The sequence below is a fragment of the Tenebrio molitor genome, chromosome 1 (assembly GCF_963966145.1).
Source record: "Tenebrio molitor chromosome 1, icTenMoli1.1, whole genome shotgun sequence".
NCBI classification, from domain to species: domain Eukaryota; kingdom Metazoa; phylum Arthropoda; class Insecta; order Coleoptera; family Tenebrionidae; genus Tenebrio; species Tenebrio molitor.
Genome location: NC_091046.1, coordinates 11,076,440 through 11,098,928, shown reverse-complemented (window position 1 = coordinate 11,098,928; position 22,489 = coordinate 11,076,440). Strand labels below are relative to the sequence as shown.

General features: G+C 38.1%; 1 protein-coding gene across 1 annotated transcript; it reads left to right on the top strand.

The window, feature by feature from the left end:
* Positions 1–5,882: 5,882 nt before the first annotated feature.
* LOC138133710 (microtubule-associated protein futsch) lies at positions 5,883–22,477 on the top strand. Its single transcript, XM_069051655.1, has 4 exons — positions 5,883–6,097; positions 7,868–10,232; positions 18,093–19,893; positions 19,955–22,477. Exons 1-4 carry the CDS (start codon positions 6,067–6,069, stop codon positions 22,370–22,372), a joined length of 6,615 nt encoding a protein of 2,204 aa, XP_068907756.1. The 5' UTR covers positions 5,883–6,066; the 3' UTR covers positions 22,373–22,477.
* Positions 22,478–22,489: the final 12 nt, after the last annotated feature.

The window sequence follows — 22,489 nt, the reverse complement described above, 5'->3', positions numbered from 1 at the left end:
AATGCCTTTGTTTTCACGAATTTCCTGAACGGCGTTTTGAACGTAATGAGGCGGTGCACCATCGTGAAGGTTGTCGTCGAATTGTTAGATTAATTTCGACAATTCGGGCAAAACTTCGTTTAAAAATTGAAGATAACCGTCTACATTCAAACGGCGAGCTAAGACAGGAATCTTACGAGGCGATTTTCAACAATCCCAATCCACATGTTAATTAATGACTGCTGGAAGTGACGCTTTTAGATGTGGTGAGGAATGCACAAGAAGTTGTGCAACTAAAATGCGATCTTCTCGTTGGTGGTCAAGATCACGCTTATTCATTTCGAAACACCCAAAATCAGAAAGATGCTGCACAACGTTTACAAAGGTTCGTGCATTGGAAAGTATCTTTTGAGACAACCTGTCACCGTAGATTTGCCTGAATGTCCACAGGCTTCGCCATAGATCAAAAACCACATCGGTTTTTTCCAGCTTGGTGAAAGACATTTGTGATTTAAATTGAGGTTAAGATCAACCATGATTTTTTTTGACCCATTTTTGCATAAAATTCAGTGGCTTCCAAACTTTTTTTGAAAAACTGTTAGCCGTTTTTTCTCGAAAAATATCAACATTTGTATAAGGCATTATTGGCTCAATCGTTACCTTTTGTGGGATTCTATCGCAGGTTAAAATATCTGCACAGCCTTCAAAATCACCCTGTATTGACTAAACTCACTCGTCAGCCTGTCATCAACTTGCTCAACTTGCAGATTAAAAACATAAACAACACTAAAAGTGATGCTCGATTTAAACAGCTTTACCAGAGTTGTAATCCGTGGTGCGTTCATAATAGACTCTTCAACGCCAATTTTGACGGGAAATTTTAATGAATCACCGATATAATATCGTGCGTTGATTTAAATGTACCCTCAAAGTTGGCGTTGAAGAGTCGATTGTGAACGCACCACTCACGTAAAAACGAAAAGGTGCGTACAGACATGCAACAGAACATCGTAACGCAACATCGTCGCGTATCAAGTGTGGACGGCACTCCGCAACAGCGCAACAGCGTAACATCGCAACATCACAGCGTCCCATCAGTTGTCGGTCTTTCAGCGTCACATCAAAGAAATGTTGCGCTCTCACGTTGCACCACATGGGTGCAAGTCTGGACTGGAGGGCGTAACAAACTAGCGTTTAGACTAGGATCAGTCAGTTTTGAATAACGTCTTCAGTGGACTGAAGAAATAACTCTATATTTAATAGATATCTATCGAGCTAAAGAAATTTTTTATTATACCTGCATCAGAATGGCCGTTTTCAGCACGCCTGAGCGTGCGAAAACAGGCGATTCAAGCACGCCGAGCTTTAAAGGTTGCCTAGGTAACAACAAATTCACCTACATTTTGAACAATGATAAATAAACATTTATAGAAAATTTATGATAGCAACGAAACAACAACAATTGATCATTTCTATATCAACGATTAATGACACAGATTACTTCGAAAAAGGTATTTCAATTTACTTTCTTTATTATAATTTTCAGATTGTAGTCCAGGTATAATAAAAAATAGCGTATGATACACGTTTATAAGGGCCTTTAAAGCACTTGCGACGTTAAAAGCACTCCGCTACGCGTCGTGCTCTTAAACTCGTCGCGCGTGCTTTAAAGGCTTCTTTATAAACTTGTATCATAATATAAATATACTATTATGGGACACTAAAAATCCCCTCTATTATAACAAAATTAAAAAAATGATGCGTGGGAGGAAATTGCTGTGGAATTACACACCACCGTAGATGAATGCAAGAAAAAAATGAATGCTTTGCTCTCAGCGCTCAGGAGAGAAAAAGCAAAAATAAAGAGAAGTCAGGGTACAGGAAGAGGTATGTGTAAATAAATATTCCAATTGTTAAGAAACATATTAATTTTTACAGATTCATTTTATTTCCATTTTTGCGTCGAACGACTACAAGACTGTTGGAACGGCATTATGTTCGCGCCCATGATAGGCGGCGATGTTCTGTTGCGCCTCAACCTCAAGAACACCGTATCTTCGACGCGCAACAAAAAATTGTTACGCGACGATGTTGCGTTACGATGTTCTGTTGCATGTCTGTACGCACCTTAAGATTTAAACAGCTGATCCGTGATTCGTGATCCGTATAGTGTGTTCACAATCGACCCTTCAACGCCAACTTTGAGGATAAATTTAAATGACGCACTATACAATAATACACAAGAGCTTTTTGAATCGGATAATTGTCTGTTTTCGAGGAAAGCCGTTTACCTAGAAATTTGTCGAGAAAAATTGTCACAAGATTTTGTCAGTTGATAGATTTTCAAGAAAAACCGCTACAATTTAGGTAGGTACTTGAATTGTCAAAACAAAATTATCTAGAAAAAAAAGTTCGATTGTAATTCGACAAGATAATTTAATGACCTGATTAATAAATAACACAAAATATTGATTTTATTTTACAAAATTGTATTAAAAAAACAAGTTTCATACGAGCATATACAGGGTTATTATAAATATTTCTAATATCTAGTTGGCGTAGCGGCGCACCGGGCGCACATAAAGCATAGGGCACAGCCACCTACGATGCACAGATGCATTTATCGCTTTTAAAAAGCAAAGCACGTCTTTATCGATGCGAAACCGATAAAACTTATATTTAACTCTAGAGGAATTAAAGTTATTAGAGATATTAAAATTAAATGTTATCTGTTATAATGCGAAAAAGAAAAGTTATTTCAATTTTCAATCTATACAGGCTTATTCACGTGAGATGACAAGCCTGACCAGGTAAAAAAGCAACCCAAAATACATTTTACAAAGCAAATTAAATCAGAAATCCAAGTAGGTATTCTATTAGTTTGAAAGATATATCTGTCATTGCATTTTTCGTTCATCTTTAGTATTTGAAAAGGTTTTCGAACGATGACAGAACCGACATGATCCTACTTACCCATTACTTTTGTGATTTAATTGATTGATTTAATTGCTTATTAAATCATACTTTGTTGAGAGAGGTAGGACCTATTTTTCTGTCAGAACTTGACATTCATTAGGCTGACGTTAAAAGCTATCAATGTTTTACGTGCATTATGATAATGTAATAGGGATCGAGATAGCTTTATAAATTGTATTTTGGGTTGCGTTTTTACCTGGTCCGGGTCGTTATCTTACGTGAATAACCCTGTATACAAAAAATTTAATAATTAAATAAAAGCAAACGAAGCATTCTTGTACCTACATACCACTGAAATAACAACGAACTTTGTTGCTGTTATGATAAAAAATAATTCGACATTTACATATTTATTGATCACTGCAATGAATATTCATTTAGATTTATATACCTATATTATTATGATGCAAAATTGAATAACTAAAATATCTTCGTGATGGGCATCAATATGTGTATAGTGCTTACACCTATAAATATTCAAGGCGCAACGAAAATACCTAATTGATTATTACGTCGAACACAAACCTATGCAAGTTATTTTAACCTTTTACAATTAATTGTTTAAAATTTGTATATGTATGAAACCCTGACGGAAAATACATTTTACAAACTTCGAAAATATTTTTATTAATAAACTTAACAATGTTTAATCATATTCCTTATTTTCCATAGTTTAATACAGTTAGTGTTAGGGTGTTGGGAAAGTTTGTATTGATTTTTCGATAGATGAGGCCTGAACGTCCAGGAATAGGTTCAAATTATTAATATACTAAAAGTTTATGGAGTCAACAATATAGAACGACGAGATTCTGGAGCAACCGCGATCATCCACCGTAAGCTATGAACAATCAACAAAAGTTAAAAGCGCGTACAGTGGGGTCGAAAGGAAATAGGTACTCTATTTATATTTGCTTCAAACCAAATAAACAAAGTGAACAAGTACCACTCTAGGTTAGAGCTAAGAAAAAATCGGGAACTGTTCAGCACAAAGGGCATTCGATTCCATAACGAAAGTATCAGTCCTTATTTTTTTTTCGCAACTGGCAAAAACTGATATAGTGCTTGTAACTTCCTAAGGAATTCTGACTTAAGCCCTAAATAAACCGAACAAAGACCCTAGTTGAAGAAATTTATTGTCATATTGTGCCTGTCAATCATTAGACGGTCTCCGACAAATATTTTGAGTACTACCCCAGGTAATTTTTTTCTCCGAGACCTCCTAGTGATTGACAGGTACAATATCACAATAAATTTCTTTAAGTAGGGTCTTTGTTCGGTTTATTTGTGACTTAAGCCAAAATTCCTTACGAATTTAAAAATACTATACGGCTAGACTTGGGTTCTACCCCAACCCATATTCATCCAAATTGACACCTTTTTTTACCTATTCAATCTTGTCAAAAATTCTTGACAGGAAAACAACACGGAAGACTTTGTCTTTACTCGTATTGTTTTAGTAAGTGGTTCGATTTAAAACATGCTTTCGTTATGTTTTTATTCCTAACTTTACACCCGCACCATATATTATTGATCAAGAATTTAACAAATAACATTAAGCTCTTTCATTTTTCTTTTCTCTGCAAACTTTCCCGACAACCCAACACGGTCGAATATTTACTTAATCAGCAGACAGTGAAAAATAAAACTACTCCCAACTATCGATAAACGTTAAATCAAATGAATGGTTGTCTACACCTAATGTTCAAAGTTTTTAATTCAATTTAGAACGGTAATCACAATAACGTCTTAAATACAAAAGAAAAAATTAAGCGATTTTGTGATTACTAGATGAAACAACAATATTGTTGACACTCCGATGACCATAGAAGGAATGTAATAAGGCACTTATTTTGGAAAACTCTAGTAGGAGACATATTGCCATAAAAGATGAATAGAAGTGTTCCATGACATTGTAGCATCGTAACTTGTCAGCGTCAATTTTTTCCATGAGAAAATTGAGAGCGATCTTACGTAACGAGAATCTAAATATGGCAACCAAATCGTTTTATCAATAGTTTTGAAAACACCAATTTTCTTCAGGAAGAAAAATATTTGTATCGATTTCTTTCACAATTAGTAGAAATTTAACAAAATCAAGTAACATCAAGCCAATGTTTTTAAATTAACATTTATAGAAATGTTTTAAGCATTTTTTAATTTTAACTTTACTGTCGTCATTATTGGGAGTTTGAAAACGATTGAATATTTGTGTCAAACCCAATATAAAGTCATCTGCAAAATTTACCGAGTGGGTTGGTTGAAATGTTTGTGGTTTCCGTCTCAAAGACGAAACACACTCTGTATACTCGTTTTAACAATGAAACTTGAGAGTTGAATCACGCTCGTGGCGATGCTTCAAAAGAAATATCCTTGCAATAACAAGGTCTCATTTTTTTTCAGTTACAAAGTACACGTTCCAATTTTCCACGAGCCGCGGCATATTTTCGTGGTAAAAATTCGCAAACATGCATTTTTTACGTTCGGTGATAATTTATCGATTTATATTGGAGCGAAGTTACGGTTTTCTAAATGTAGGATACATTTATTTAGAGGCTCCATTTTCATCGAAAATAAACAATTAAGAACATCTAACTGTTCGCACTTTGTATTTGTATATCTACCTGTGGCTGTTATTTTAACTATATCACTGAGCAATCTCAGCAGGAGCACTCGCTCAGCGAATAAATATCCTTTTATTTTCACCGCGGAACGTCAAAATTCGGTTACGCAACGTGAAATGACCTGTAAACTAATCAAACGTCTTTTCGAAGCAGACTCCGAGACACGTCAGCATCTTATTTATTTACAACTGTTAGCAGCAACAAAATGTCGCAAACAATCAGTTGATCTAGAGGGAATTTCAGCGAGCGTGATTTGCAAAAGCACGTCAGTTTTCAAAAATAGACCCTCCAGAAATAGTCCTCGTTCGAACCTACCTCAGTTGCAGGCCAGACCAAGACTGAAGAGCATTTCAGAACCGTTTCACGCGTGTGCATAACGTTCGAAATTATAGGAAAAGAGCAGCTTTTTGATCGAAAACCGCAGTAGTGAGCAGAACCCAATTTAGAAACATGGAAAGTTCGTATCTCCAACTCGGTGCTGCGTGGAGCAATGGAACGACATAAGAGAGACAAGAAACACAGTAAGTCAGTGTCAGTTTGACAAGAGATGAGCCATTGCGACGGTTCTGATTGTTGAGAAATTGTGATTCAATCGGTTCGCATCGAGCACGGCTTATTTTGGCGCGCCAAGAGGCTTGGCACCGTTCGCAACATCACCAACGAACAAGTTCATTTCTAATTCCTTCAGGGCTAACCCACACTATTTTTATTCGAATTTATTAGACACTTGTTAATCACACGCTGCCCTTAACAAGCCGTTCAAAAATCACAAATGTCTACAGTGAAGTCTATCCAAAACCGCAACAAGAATGGCTTCCTGAATTATGTAACTCTGTCCTTCTGCTCTAAAAGCAACAAAACTTGAGAGATTGTCGAAAATAGCTACCCACTCCTCTGCTTATATTGCATCACTGTCGCTTCAATAAAACGGCAAAAATAACAAAAATTGTCACTTTGAATTGCGGCAACAAATTAAAAAATCCTAGTTTCCTGTTTAACAAATGCACAGTCTCGAAGAGCTTAAAATAATGTCCCACATCCTGGAAAATTTATTGGAACGGGAACTTCATCTTACAACAAAATTTTGGCGGGGAGAACAAATAAAAAACTGCTTTGAACCAGATTTTTTCTACTACATAATCCTTCTCACTTTCCATGTTTATGAATCAAAATTATATTTATATTTTACTAGTTAATTTACGTTCGTACAAGTTATAGTGAAACTAAGCACTAAAAATATTATTATTAACTTTTACACCAAAGAAATAAATTCTGAAATACAAAACTCTCATTTCGCGTAGCTTTATGTGAATGACGGGAATATCCGTGGAATCAATTTGCATTTACAATAGCTATAATTACGCCATTTTAAATCTTCGCCACCTGTTGTAAACAAAAACACTATTTTTATGAAACTTACATTAGTATGTTGCTTCAATTTTTACTAAATTACATAGATCACACTACCTTGTATCTATTTTGATATTTTTCAGGAATAACAAAAGCATTTTATGCGTTCGTAACTTAAGACGTTTTATTAAGAAGATCATAAAATGCTTGGCAGGAAATTGTGTCCGCACAATAAAGCTAGTTAAGAAGTTGCCAAACATATTAAGAGAATATTACAGAAAATTGTATTATAAATGGTCCAAATACTCGTATATCTATTCCGTGCTGTTTTCTAAGACTCCTAAGACAGTTTCATGCAAAATTCCTTTAATAAATATTTTTCCACTTTATGTATACTTGGAAATGTGCACAGTAAATTTCAAAACTTCCGGTTTAATACGAAAATATTTTAAAAGTTGTTTATAGGTTAGTACAGTCTTGTATTGCAAAATGTTTTGATTAAAATCTCTAACGCTTATCCCTCATAAAAGAAATTTGACGTGGCGGTTCGAAAATTTAAAAAAAAATCATGCGTTATTTAAAATTTTCCACACTCACAAATTCACAACAAAAACTACAGTTCACGTTGTTTTTGCATAATGGGAGGCCATGATTTATTTTTTTAACGTTGGACACACTGTTTGATTTCCGTTCTTCTATTGCAACCTAGTAAAACTGACAACACTGCACTAGACATTGATGCTATTTATAACCTCAAACTTAGAAAAACATAACCTAATTCAACAGACAACTTTGCTACCAAATTAAATGCAAAATTTCCATGGCCTGCCATTATGCCAAAACAACGTGAATGCATTTTGTATACTTTCAAAATGTATTGAATTTTAAGTATTGTTTTTTTTATTTTTATTCAAAAAATTACTTTGGTTTCGCCTTTTTAGGGAAGAGAGCTCCACGGGTACCGATCAAAACATATAGGTGGGAGGACATCCGAAGAGAGCGTTTGAGAGGTGGTTACCCCTGGACCTACTTGTACAAAGAACCTTTCAAAGAACAAACCGATACGAAACTTTCCGCGATGGAGTCAAAATGGAAAAGCAAAAGTTCCAAAGCCACGCCAAAACCTTCCGAGCGATTGGTAATACAAGAAGTAACAAACGGTTCGGACAACCACCAAGACAGTTTGACCCCGGAACCGTCCGGGTACATCGTAATAACGGAAGTACCGAGTGATTCGGAAAATCATTCCAAACCTGTGACCACAAGTTCCGTCACAATTGAAGACGTCGACGAACCGGAAGTTCTCAATCTGGAATCGGCGGAAAGTTCGGATAACATTAGTCAATATTTAGATAAAGAAGAACCAGTGGCTGAGCCGGCACAAACAACACCGACGACGAGCAAAGCTGAAGACGTCACAGCCGAAAACGGACGTCAAGAAAGAGCCAAGTCTGAAGAGCCCAAACGGAAACGGAAATTGTCCATCGACAGCAGTTACAGCAGAAAGAGTTTGTCGAAACTTGCGATCATAAAGAAATTGAAAGAAGCTAGAGATAAAATTAAAGTTCCTAAATTGACTCTGCCCAAATCTCTAAAAAAAGAAGCTTCGGTAAAAAGTAAAACGGAAGAGGAAGCAAAACCCGTGGATGTCTCAAAACACTACAAACCAAGAAGGAATGAGATACCTGTTTACATTCATATTCCCCTGAAACCGCCTGAGGGAGAAACAGATGAATTCTCGTATTTAGAATTCGGGGAGAAGAAACCCGAAGAGCCTGAAAAAACAGAAGAACCAGAAAAACCCGCAGAAGAACCAGAACCAGTTGAACCACATGAAGAAGTGGAGGGTCCCCCAGCTGGTGAAAGACGATTCAGCGGAGACCCAGACGACATCGTGGCTTTTGAAATTCTCAAAAGTGAGACGATCGACTTGGAGCATGCTACTAAAAACGGCCTCCACGGGGGTAGCGACTATTTGATAATACAAGACGATGATAACAAGAACGACAACATGATCATTATCATGCCTGGAGCTGATGAACCGGCACTAAGCAGACAAGGATCTAAAAGGTTGGAACCGGGACTGAGCAGACAAGGATCTAAAAGGCTAGAACAGCCGGGATTGAGCAGACAGGGATCTAACAGGCTGGCACCTTCACGACAAGACAGTAAACGAGAAAGGGCAAAATCTGCAGAACCAGAAAGGAAACGAAAATTATCGGCAGAGAGTGGCCACAGTAGGGTCAGCCTGTCTAAATTGGGTCTTATGAAAAAACTCAGGGACGCTAAAGACAAACTGAAACTGCCGAAACTGTCTTTGTCACGATCCAATTCAAAAAAGGAGCTGCAGAAAAAACAGAAAGAAGAGTCCAGCGCGCCTAAAGAATCTAAAAAGGAAGTTGAGCCTAAAAAGGAAGCAGAACATAAAACGGAAGTGAAGAAAGAAAAATCGTCAAGTAAAGAACCTAAGTATATTCACATACCTTTGAAACCACCTCCTGGACAGACTGACGAGTTTTCCTACTTGGAATTCGAAGAAAAAAAGGAAGAAGTCAAACCGGCCGAACCCGAAACAAGTGCAAAAGAGGAACAACAAGGCTCGGTGGAAAGTCCCGAAAGTCCTGAAAGTCCGAAAGCCGAAGGCGTCCAGTTCATCTTCTTGACTCCACCTTCGGACGACGAAATCTTAGATCACCCCGACGTCCCGGAAACTCCCTCTTCCGAGACCAAAAACTTCTTCGAAACCAACGTCACCGAACTGAAAGTAATCGCAAAAACTGCAGTCGAAGAAACAACGCCCAGATCGCGGAAAAAGTTGTTGCAAGCGGTAACAGAAGAGGAAGGTTCCAACGGAGCCAAATCAGCAGCGCAACCGAGCGATGCTGATGACGAGAAACCAGTTGAGAAAGTTGAAAAAATGGTGGTGGATGAGGAGGACGGTTTGAAATTGACCGAATCGGCAATGGCCAAACAGGAGCAAAACATTAAAGCCAAAGAAGTGACGGAACCGTCGCAAGAGCTGAAATCAAATTTGAAGGCTGACTCTCCGGTTTTGAAAAAGAAAGTCTCGTTCAAGAGACGCTCGACAGACGACTCTAAAGATGGTATTTACGAAGACGTACAGGCACCTGCTGGTGATAAATCAGGTCAGAAGGATAAATCTACCGACGAGCACAAAGGCAAATTGGCCGTAATGGGGAACAGTCAGTCCATGTCAGCTGACGAAGAGAAGAGTTATCTTGACGAGAAGAAAATTATCAAGAGCACGTCGCTAGAAGAGGACTATAACAGATGGTCAAAATTAAGGTGAGTTTCATTTGAGTTATGATATTATTAGTTTGTTTTTTTAACGGTAATAGCTTGCACGGGAGATTTATGTTTGATGGCCAATAAAGATATTTAACACTACATAATAATTTTAGAGAAATGGGGAAAAGCGCATAAGCATTTATTGGTGCAGGCGTTAAAAAAGCTACGAATGTTACAATTAACAGCCGGAAAGCGTTGTAAAGCTAGTTGGGTTTTAAATAGAATATTTAATCTGAGTCATCAGGTATTGTGGCGGAATGAACGTTAAAAGACGCATTGTAGAACTTATACGCGTACCTACATTCTTGAAATTTAATTTATTTCCTTGTTGACAAAACGATCAACATTCATCGAAAATTCCGATAACGCAATTATTTCAACAATTTTATTGACAGTTTTCTGTAACAAATATTATTTAAATAATCACAGGTTAAGTAAGTACGTGTAATAAAAATTTCAACGTTTAGACGGCAAAATATTGTAATAACAGATATCGGATATCTACATAAAAATCTCACCAAATTCTACAAACGCATGTGTGGTATAATATGCTACACTTAGGTAAGAGATAAACCACTGACTGTTGATTCTGCATCCGTTCCGGCTAAAATTATCCTTTATAAATACGTCTTGTTAAGTCGAATAATAGTATATTATTCAGCGAGCGGGTAATGATGGGTATTACTCATGAGGATGATTTTGTGTCACAAGCCGAACGCGAGTGATTAATTCGTCCAAGTGAGTAATAGTCATTACCCGCGAATAGAATACTATACTTTTTCTACGACTATGAAGAGAAATTGAAAAATAAGTTTCATTATTAAACAAACTGAAACTGGCGAAGAAAACGCTTTCGATCAGATTTTTATTTAGACAGCCGATATTATCAGTATTATCGTTTTAATGATAAAACTAAATATGCAAAATTTAAAAATATTGAATTGTTTTTTCATATAAATGACAGAATGTCTATTTCTTGAGCATTTATACAAAAAAATACAATATGTATGGCCTGTTCGCCCTTGATGTATCAGTAACGTTACGGTAAAGTAAAATTTCATTCTAACTAATTCACTCACCTAAATTAGCAGTTCACCTCTTTGGGATAACGACAAATGCGGACGACAATAGTGACAATTTTCCTTAATAATATAAAAGAGAAGAATAAAACTGTAAACGAAAAAAGAAACTTTATAATTATAGAGTCTCCTAAATTCTTGTGGCAACACTGTTGGTAGGATAGAGCTGACATTTCTTTGGGAGTTCATAGTCGCGCAATTTTGTCAATTGTCATGTGCAATGGTATAAAAAACTCAAATACACGCTAATGAAATGTCATCCAAATGTCGACAGTTGCCACATATATTTCGTACATTTAGTTGCCATACTTATCCACAATCATTTTGAATCATCCAATACCTTCCAATGTAGTCAAAAAAAAAAATTATTTATCTTTTTTTAATATGTAATAATTTTAAGGTAAAGCAAAATTGATAAATAAAATATAAACAGAAGAAATGAAATGAAAAAGCCATCGATATAAACATAAAAACCATTCATATTCATATTTTTTTCTTCAAACGTCAGTAAAATATGACATTATAGCTGACGAACGGCAGATAAAGTAAACTAGCTAAATCATTTGAAATTGCTAACTCAAATGTTAACAAATTCGTTTTCTGAATCTGGCATATCGAAAGCTGAAGGGAATAAATAAGATTTAATCAAGAAACTTGTACATAATTGCAAAACATATTGGGTGATTCGAAATGATTGCGGATAAGTATGGCAACTATGTACGAAAATTTATGTGGCAACTGTGTGGGTAGGATAGAGTTGACATTTCTTTGACAGTTCATAGTCGCGCAATTTTGAAAATTGTCAAATCAATGTGCAATGGCATAAAAAAATCAATTGCACATTTATTTTTATAAATACATATTCATTTTCGAATTTCAGAGGCATTCCTACTCAAATTATGATTCAACTCAAAATTCGTTCAAGGTGGCAACGATGTTACCGTTTCCGTCACATAATGTACAGTTAATTTCAAAATTATCGAGTACACCTCAAAAATCAAGAAGTCGATTTATTACAGTTTTTTTCACATGTAAACATGCCTTTTTGAAATTTGAGCGTCATATTTTTTATATAGGTTAGGGGAGTTTGACAACATAAAATGTCGCTGATATTTTAGAACACCATAATAGTGTCTGTTTTATCCTCTGCACGATGCTCTTCGCGATGTTATAATACTGAGCTACTTCTGGATCGACCATCCTTCTTCTAATTTGGAAAGAATGAGCATTTTCGCGTTTTCGGTTAGATTAGGCATTTTGTTTGTCAAAATTGACTTTGATCATTGACAAAAAATGTAAGTGCAATTCACACTGTAGAAAATTAGGTGTACTCTATAATTTTGAAATTAACTGTAAAGTCCATTCAAAAATCAAAAAACCACCACCTGTTGCTTTAGGATGGTAAAATTTAAAAAACCCTAGGTAGAAATTTTTCCATACTATGTTGGTAACTATAAATTATGACATTTATTTGATTCAAAATAAAATTAAATTGCTTCGAATTTCGTTCTTATTGTTTTATTAGCAGCACGTTTTATTTATTTATTGATTCTTATTATTTTTACTTAAACAGGCCCAGAAAAACAAAACATTTAATAAACATTTAACCTCAAAATTACAAGTCTCACCAAATTTTACACTAGACAGCGTTGCCGATAGTAATTATCGGGAAAAATGGGACGTTGGTGGTTTTTTGATTTTTGAATGGACTTTAACCTTAGTTGAAATCAACCTAACCTAACACGAAAGCTATCAATTTCTATTAGGGAATTTTATTTGTTCTGTAGCTACTATCACCAATGTTACCAGATGTCATAGCCACCTCTTGTCCACATTCATCGTGAATCGATTATACATTGATTTATCAGTCTACCCAATCTTCTACCTGGTTTCTTAACATTTCTTCAATAATTTGTTATGAACGTTTGAACAAAAAATTTTTCGTCGCGTATTTATGACTTTTCGGGAACATCTTGCATGAACATTATGTTGGGTTCACCATTTGGAACCTATTTTAGATTTTAGATTTACTTTCGCAAAAAATCTCAAATTAGCACAAATTCATTTTAAAAATAAACCAAGCTTAGGCTTGTGACCCTTTATTTTTAAATTTTAATTTTCCAACAGAGCCTTTAGTTCACTTCTATCACACCAACTGTTGGTTGTTGTAATCTTTCTTTTAATTTAAAAAAATTCTATACCAGCTGGAATTAAAGGTAAAAAACACAAAATATGTTTTATGCTCTACGTGCCAAAGAACCGGCATTGGTTATGTCCAATTATGTTCAGTTTTTGACATTTTATCGTCACACTAACCTAAGCTTTCCTTTGATAGTGCAGCAAGCCATCAGTAACAAAGATGGTGTTGAAGATTACCTAATACATTTATTCGTTCTCTTGAACAAATTCCCTGAATATTTTTACGTTAAGATTTAAACGAAAATTGATTCTAAATGGATTTCTCCAAATAAACACTTTTCTGATACTAGCACTACCTTCAAACAATTTTATGTTCAAAAAATGTAGAACGTACATAAAAATAAAATACTCTATTTACTTAAGAAGTATTAAATATACCAAAAAGTATTTCACTTTGAACGCCAAATTCTATGACTGTTGCAAGTTCTTTTGATCTAAAATAACTACATTAACTTCGAAAAACATAACAAAAATTAAAACTTTTTTAACCACAAGACATCTGCCATGGTAAATCTTTCAAGTTTGAGGTGTGTAAAATCTACAACAGTGCTTAATGTTTTTCTTACAATTTAGGCGCCAACATGAAATTTTAAATTACAAAAAATTATAATACTATTTTTATAAAGATCTAAAGAAATAAAAATGTGCCATATAAGCTGTTAATAAATTTAAATTTCTGGTTAATGAATATTTTAAGAGAGGTTAGTAATTATTTTAACATTCTTTGTTGTTAAGTATGTGATGTATATGCGTAAATAAATCATATTATTATTCTTTTTTTATTCTGATGTTATTCGCTTATTTTAAAGAGTAAAAACTGAAATAATTAATACTAATTACTGATTACTATTACATAAATTGCAATAAATAAAATATGTGTTGAAGAAAATGTTTTGAATTAGGTATAAATGATTATAATTTTATCCGTGATAATAGTGAGAAGTGACAAATTTACGAGTGTAAATATTTTTAATGAAACCTAAATTTAAAAAGTGAAATTTACAAGAAATGTTTGTGTTGATATGTTTAAATTTAAACAGTGTGTTTTCTGCAATGAGCCAATTTTTTCAAAATAAATCTAATTGCGCACATTACAAACAATTTCAAATAAACGCAGAGAAAGACCGACCTGAATATTTCCAGGGCGAAACTTTTTCCGCGTTATTTTCGTCTTAATTATTGGTTCAGCGTTTTTCGGGGCTTCGTCTACAAAGTAGACACCCAGGAAGCACTTTCATTCGTGATAATTTACTCGAAATAAACACGGTTTACCGCCGAGTTACAGTTGGTCTTTCACATTTGGCACGTCCCCAAGCCCCAAGATACGCGCATACCCACATAAAACCAAAAGCAAACATAAAGACCGTGAAAATGTCGAGTGCTTCAGCCGAGCGTAAAAATAGTAGAGACAGCAGTCGGCGCGGATTCGGTGGACATCGTATCCAAAGGCTGCACACTAAAATTAAACAGTGGACCGCAGAGATCCGGGCGGGTCGCTCGAAAACAACGAAAATGTGATATCCCGACGCGATCGGTTAACGCCAGGTTACAACCGAGATGGAAGCGGCTAAGCCGGCGATGCCGACCTACGCGGGCAGCAAGAAGCGGCGCAAGAGGTCGACGGGCTCCCTCAAGGAGGGCCAGCGCAGGTCGGCCTCGGAAGGGCGCCGGCACACCGTCAAGAAGAGGAACGTCTCGAGGGACTCCTCGACGGGTTCCTCGGTGATGTCGCTGGACGTGAGGTGCGGATGCCAGTACTTCCAATGCGACTCGCTCCTCCCCGACAGGATCAACCCGGTGGGCACACGCCCCAGCAGCCGTGTCAGCAACATGGTCGCGAAAATTGGGTACGTACCATAGCCGAGGAGGCGCCGGAGACTGGACATGTAACGGGGCCCAGACGGACACGACTATTAATAGCGGCTTCACAAAGCTTCTATTTCGGGGGGACACGGATTTTTGTGGATCGCCTGTCGGGCCCTGTCTCCGATGAGCTTTTCTAATTGTACGGTTTAATGTCGGAAGTCGGTCCTGTGTTGCGTGCGGTCCCGCCAAATTACGTTCATTATTTTAATTACTAATTACTACGGATGGTTATTTTTAAAACGGACGAAATACCACGACAAAACTATCACCAAACACTTGCATTCTGATGTTGAATTCAGTTTCGTAGGAGGCGGCCAAAATTAAGACGCCTGAGGACTTACCTACCCGAAATAAATTATTGGCTGTTCGTGTGGCGGCCCAAATGACTAACAAACTTGTACCACAAAGTGAGCAACTACAGATTTTGGGAAATGAGTTCATACTATATTTTTACACGAAGCAGTTTTTTTCATTACAAAATTATTGAAAATACATATAGGTATAGAATAGGTATCTGATCAATTATTTCCTTTAAAGTATTGTGTCCAGCACATACGAGTATGTATAGTAGTAAGAAACGATATTTGGAACGACTTACGCAGGTGTTTATAACGTACTAATACTTTTATGAGGGTTGGAACGGTTGAGACAGCCCATTGCTGTCGGCCGTCATAATTAAATTACTCAAATTATGGAAGGTTCAGAAATGAGTCGTATTTAAACATTTCTTACTGGAGGTCCTTCATTGCCAAAGCACATAAAACCATTTTTGCTCCGAATAACATATATAGTATAATTCAGAATAAGTGGCATCGCGGTAGGTGTTGATTCTCTAAAGTGAGCTTTATGTTATGTCAAAAAATTTAGTAAACATGTGAAACCGTCATTACTTTATTCTGAGGTTATGCGTTACATAATTTTGACATGGTTTTCACCCACAGCAGAGATAACCCCCAGACAAATAATACACTTTTCATAACTGAAACAAGGAAATTCCAAACACTTATAACAAGAAAATAAACACAAAACGATTCCAATGATAATATCAAGGTCAAATTAAAAGCGAAGGTTACCAACAGCATCGAAACTAGGGTATTATTAGCAAGGGTTTTGCTGCCAACGTAAATTTGAATTTCCAAAGCCTACCGCGATGCCACTTATTCTGAATTATAATATACTATTTTTTCTTCAAACCTTCATAACAAATGATTTAAGACATGTAAAGAAACCAGGTAGGAATTTCAAATGATTTAGCTAATTTACTTTACAGCCGCTCCTCAGCGAAGATAATAACTTCACGGACGCTGGTCAGCTCGTTAGATACCATGACAATGATTGATAATGCTAAAGTGTCACTTTCACTTTAGCATTATCAATGCAGCAGTGCAATGTCATACTTTACGGACGTGTGAAGAAAAAATTGTATACCCATTTTCACCATTATTACCGTACCGTTATTTAGGGGGTAATTAGTGGTCCTAGGTAGGTGTCTAGAAGGGTCCGGAATTTGTTGTCGCCGAGTCAAAATTCCTGATACACATTACAAAATTTCAAGTACAGACCTACATATTTACGGGCAAGCCATAAACCATTGTAAGAAAGAGTTTAAGCACTTTCTTTCTAAATCGTGACAGCGTAAGTCACAGAAACAGCAGTATCAATACATTTACTTTCACACTACGGCTCTTGTCGAGAAGACAAAGCTAATTTTTAGAAAAAGCAATATACATATTTAAAAATAGTGGTAGGAACAGCACAAAGAAAAATGTGCAGTTTTGGCTCCAAAGCCAGAACTTCCGCAACTATTTTCAACACTAGCCTACGAAGCTCGCAAGTTTTACTGCTGCCAAGATCGAAAGACACGAAATATCTATATTTTCAAATACTCCTTTAGATAGAACACACAGTCCCACATTAAAAAAACCCTATCTTATGCAATCTTTTTAAGCTTAGCACCCGTTCATAACAGTTTTTTTGACAGATCAATCATTATGACATTATCTGTACAAAAATTAACAATTAAACGTTCAATTTTAAAATTAGATAATATTTTAACACATAGGTAATTTATAACTGCAAATAAAAATTTGGAAAACTACGATTGGATTTGTAAAACTAATCAATAATTATAAATTATTTCTATAACTTATAGGTTTCTATAAATGATTGTCTGGTCCAGCTTGCTATGAAAAGTTGTGAAATTTTGAATGTGCCGCTTTATACATATGTAGAATAAATTCGGCAAATTCTAAATGTCACAAATTTTGTTTAGCTCTAAAACCGGACGTATTTGCCATTAGTATTGGAAAATGCAAATTTTTGATCTTTATTAACTGTGATAAAACGAATGTAAGGAACGAAAACTGGATTGAAAAGAGCGAATAAAACGACATTAATGTCAAAAGTGACAGTTAATAATAAATTAAAATTGGACATCTGTTTCAAAAAGGCGGCACAATAATATTTTTTTCCAAAGCTGGCTTGACCGGACAATCATTTATAGATACCCTGTATTTGTCATTGACCAAAATGTTTATATGTACAATATTTTTTTCAATCTGTATTTAATTAATTTCATTTTCTTATCCACAATGAAATTTTTAATTCCTCGTTTTTTTTTTCTAAAGACATCCAGTACAATTTTTAGTCCTTGAGTAACGCCTTGAACAGCTACAGAAAAAGGAGTCTAGATCGTTTTTCTTTTTGCTTTCAGCGATCACGAATACGAACCTGTGAACCCACCACCCGATAATATCCCTCCCGCGTCGACAGCACCCACAGTTCACATTATCGACTCAGACCGAGGACTTCAACAGAAACCCATAAGTCAGGCCAGCAGTACCACTTCGTTGGAACGACGCATGTTGGGCGCTGAAATCGAAACTAGTCCAGAAGAGTCACAGACAGTTCAAGAAATGCAAACCGAAATTGAAAACAAATTCTTCAGCAAAACCTCAGAATCACAACCACAAACCACAACACACACAGTCACTACTGTTAGCACTTCCGAAACACAAAGCCAACCACCAAAACACGAAGGTCCAGGAAAATTCCAACAAGCCATAAAGACACAAGCGGATAAATTCAAAACGAAACTGCACGAGTTCAAAAAACCCAACATCAAGCTGCCCTCAAAGCCTAAAATAAAAAAACCGAACTTTCAAAAAATGAAGTTTGAAAAACCCAAATTCAACTTGCCGAAACTACCGGACACGGCGAAGATTAATTTGCCGACGTTCAGCTTGCCGCGCAGAAGTCCAGTGAAACGGTCTCTGAAAGAGCGACAGTTATCGACGGAATCGAACGCGGGCGATTCTAAGAAAAGTTATTTCGACTTTAGAACTTACCCCAGACTCTTCAGGAGAAAACCGAAAGACGATTTGGACTCTTTCAGCTCGAAGAGTGAACGGGAAGTTCCGGAATTTGCGACTGTGCCCAGGACGAAACGAAACAAAGAAAGCGACAGATGGGGCGGTCGTGACACTATCCGAATACCTCTACATGCAGAAGATTCAATCGAAGATGAAGAAAGGGAAGACTCCGTCGAAAGACGGATGGCGTCTCATATCCGATACGATCAGGATATCGATATTGACGACGCTTACGAGAAGGAGAATCAAGAAATACACACCGCATCACCGTTCAGCCACGACTACAACAGTCGCTGGAACCACGGGAGCTTCCATCCAGACCCCAACGAGGAAGATTCCAGAAATCGACAAGTCACCGATCTGGACTCTCCAGAAGACGAACCCGCTCCCCACGAGAGCTTCGACACCAACACCAGCAAAGACATCCACTCTTCCGAGAGCTCACTCGGTATTCATCGCCGCGGCGTCCTCGAAGAAATCGATTCCGACGAGTTTTTCTTGCGACAAAAGGGCATTTCCCAAGACAACATCGAAGTCGGCATGTACCTCAGCTCCGAAATAAGGGAAGCGTTCAAATACCCCACGAACGCATTAGCTGACCTGCAGGGACAGCCGCGCGACTTTCCTTTCGACGCCATGGCGTCCAACCAGTCGCTCCCGGAAACTCCTTCAAAGCGCAAATCTGCGAAGAAACCCAAGCGCAAGAAAACACCTCACGTGTCCCAAGAACAAATCTCATTCGACCAAGACTCGGAACTCGACACCGAAATACCACCTTCCAGGCCCAAACGCAGGAGCAAAAGGAACAAAAAACAGAGGGAACTGGAAGAGGTGGTTCCGTATCAAGAGACCATAGCGGTGGACGTCCCAGATGCAAATCTCGGAATTGTACGCGGTCCTGAAGAAAACGAAGAGTTCAAAAGGATGTACGAAAACGAACAGATGCAGGGGAAGGAACAGCCGGAAATTAATGTGATCGATCCTTACGCGGAGTACGAAGGGAAGTACGAGAGCGATGACGAAGTGTTCCGAGATGAAGATATCAGACCTTCGGCGCCACCTCGCAAAAACAGGAGTTTGAAGAGTCTCAACTTTTCAGAACACGACTCCATCCTTGGTGATTTTAATCAACCTCTACACGATGTGAGTACTACCAGAAGAAGAGAATTTGATTGGTACAAGACTAAATGTTGTATGTTTGCAGATTGAAGTTTACAAAACGGAACACGAGTACATAATTCCCACGCCGGAAGTACCCCCGACCAAACCACCGCGGACCCTTTCCCGGTCCAGTTCCAAGTCGCAAGACCACGAGGAAGCGCACCAAGAAGTTGAAGAGGCTCCCGTACGGCCGACTAGGTCCCGATCGAGAACCAGGTCGCGTGCCGACTCCTTAACCTTGGAAGAACCCTGCGTAGAAGAGATCTGCGTCCAGGACTTCCGCGACAGCATGGGCTACGCCGTGATCGATAAGAACGCACGGCGGGAACCTCCGCTTCCACCGCCTCGCACCCCGCCTCGCCGCAAGCGATCGGTGCAGCCCCCACAGGAGTCACAGATTTCCGAGAGGAAGTTTTTCACTGTGCCGCGACCCTTGAACGACGAACCACCCTCCCGACCGTTGAGAAACTACAGCACCCTGGGGCCCAGCAGACCCCCTCGAAGAAAACACCCCGTCAACATGACCGACGAAGAAAAGGAGAACATCGACATTACACAGTACATAGAAATAGATGACGAGCCCAATCGCGACTTGCATTCCGGTGAAGTGATCCAGAAGATGCGTGACCGCCCCCTACCCGCGCCGCCTAGGCCGCCCAGGAAAATGCGCACTCTTCAGGACATCACCTCACAAGAAAATATCGCGATCGGTTCGCAAGAGAACGTTGCCGGTGAGGCCTTCGACGAGGAAAAAACGGAGATTGTCGAAGAGGCGGAAGTTTCTACTCAGACTGAACCGCTTCCGGATGATTTCTTATGCGATGAGTTTGCGCCACAGGAGCCTGAGGAAGCACAACCTTTGACAACAGAGCACGAGTCTACTCCTGTGGTCGTCGAAAGGCGTCTGATCACTCCAACCCACTACACTTACCAAGAGACCGTCACCCACGGTTCTTTGGTAGTGGAACCTCTGAACGGTGCAAGGATCTTGCCTGATTCGGACATAAGTCGTGTTGAAAGGCCTGTCGAACGGTCAGTTCCGATCACGAAAGATTACGAAGATGAAACATCGGAAATACCCGAAGAGTTTACAAAACTCAAAGACCCATCACCTGCGCAAACCAGTCCACCACCCGTGCAGACTAGTCCGCCGCAGCCTTCGGTCATTGAAAGGATAATTGAACGGCCCGTGGTGATTCAGCCTGACTCTGGCACCGAAGTGGAAGTGCTGAAAGCTCAGAAGTTGCAAGTTGCCGATTTAGACGTAGACAGATTAAGTGTGAACGAATTGCTAGCAAGCAAAATAATCGTTTCGGAAATTGACAGTGGAAACATTCAAGCCACCGAGATTTCTTCGAAAACCGGTGCCTTGAAGATCGGTGAGATAGAATTACCGCCAAGCGTTATTCAACAATTGTTCGAAAAGTTGCAGTCAGCTGCACAAGAACAACAGAGTAGTGGACCAATAGAATCGAGACCTGTTGCGGAGACTTCTACGAAGAAAGAAGCCGGTGAAGAAACAGGACAAAAAAAAACTCCGTTTGAACAAGTAACTGTTGAAACACTTCCCCCACAGAGACCCCCCAGAAAAACTGAAGAAACGCATGAAACTTCAGTTCCTCCCGTAGATGATAATATAATAGAAGAAATTCAAGTTGTAGATGTAGAATGTACACAAACTGATTCACTTAATATTTCAGAAACGGAAGAAATTCAGGAAATCCCCGAAAAAGTAGATCCTCCAAAACCACCGGTGCGAACAGATTCATCGACAAAGTCGAAGGAGACGGAACCAGTTTTGGAAGATGTGGAAATAGCGGAAGAGGAAGCACCGCAAAGACCACCGCGACAGTCGGAAAAGATCAAAGTCGATGAATCTGTTGTGAAAGAACAAGAAACAATGACAGCATCTGAGGTAGATCTTGAAGAAAAACGAGCAGAAGAGCCTGTTAAACGAGAACAACGGATGGAAGAACCTGAAATAGATGACGAACCGCCCCCACGTCCACCAGAACCACAAGTCGACTATATACCTTCACAAGCTCCGCCTAGTTTCTACGCCCTCAGGGCGCAACAGTACATTGACAGTTTTGAAGGTGACATTCCCATGGCCCCCCGACGGAGGCGTCATCACAAACCCCGTATTTCTAGATCTAGTTCGGAAGAAAGTCCTGCGCCGCTCCCTTCTCGACGTCGGTATAGATCTCCTGAACCCACAATTCCTCAACTTACTGGCCAGTTGTTACAAGCGTGCGGTTCAGCAGCAAATAACTCGATTAAAAGACTGATAACATATATTACCAATAATATATTAAGAAACACGGACGGGCAACAAGATCTAAACGTTATGATTGTTATTTTGTTAGTTTTAATCGCCGGATTAATTTTATTAGGTTTTGGTGATGGAAAGACTGTTCACTACCATCACTGGGAATTCTTTAATCCTCCGCGGGATATGTAACTTCTTCCTTTTTATCGATTTTTAAGTGAATTTCTTTTAACTAATTTAAGTTTTTGTTAAAGTATGTTGATTTAAACGTCTTGTAAATAAATGATTTATAGTTGATCATATGGAAAT

Excerpts from the sequence above, each read along its gene's own strand:
- LOC138133710 (XM_069051655.1), top strand. The coding sequence starts at position 6,067 with ATGGAACGACATAAGAGAGACAAGAAACACA. Across the intron at positions 6,098-7,867 it reads TAAGAGAGACAAGAAACACA|GGAAGAGAGCTCCACGGGTA; the intron begins GTAAGTCAGTGT and ends TCGCCTTTTTAG. Across the intron at positions 19,894-19,954 it reads TTAATCAACCTCTACACGAT|ATTGAAGTTTACAAAACGGA; the intron begins GTGAGTACTACC and ends GTATGTTTGCAG.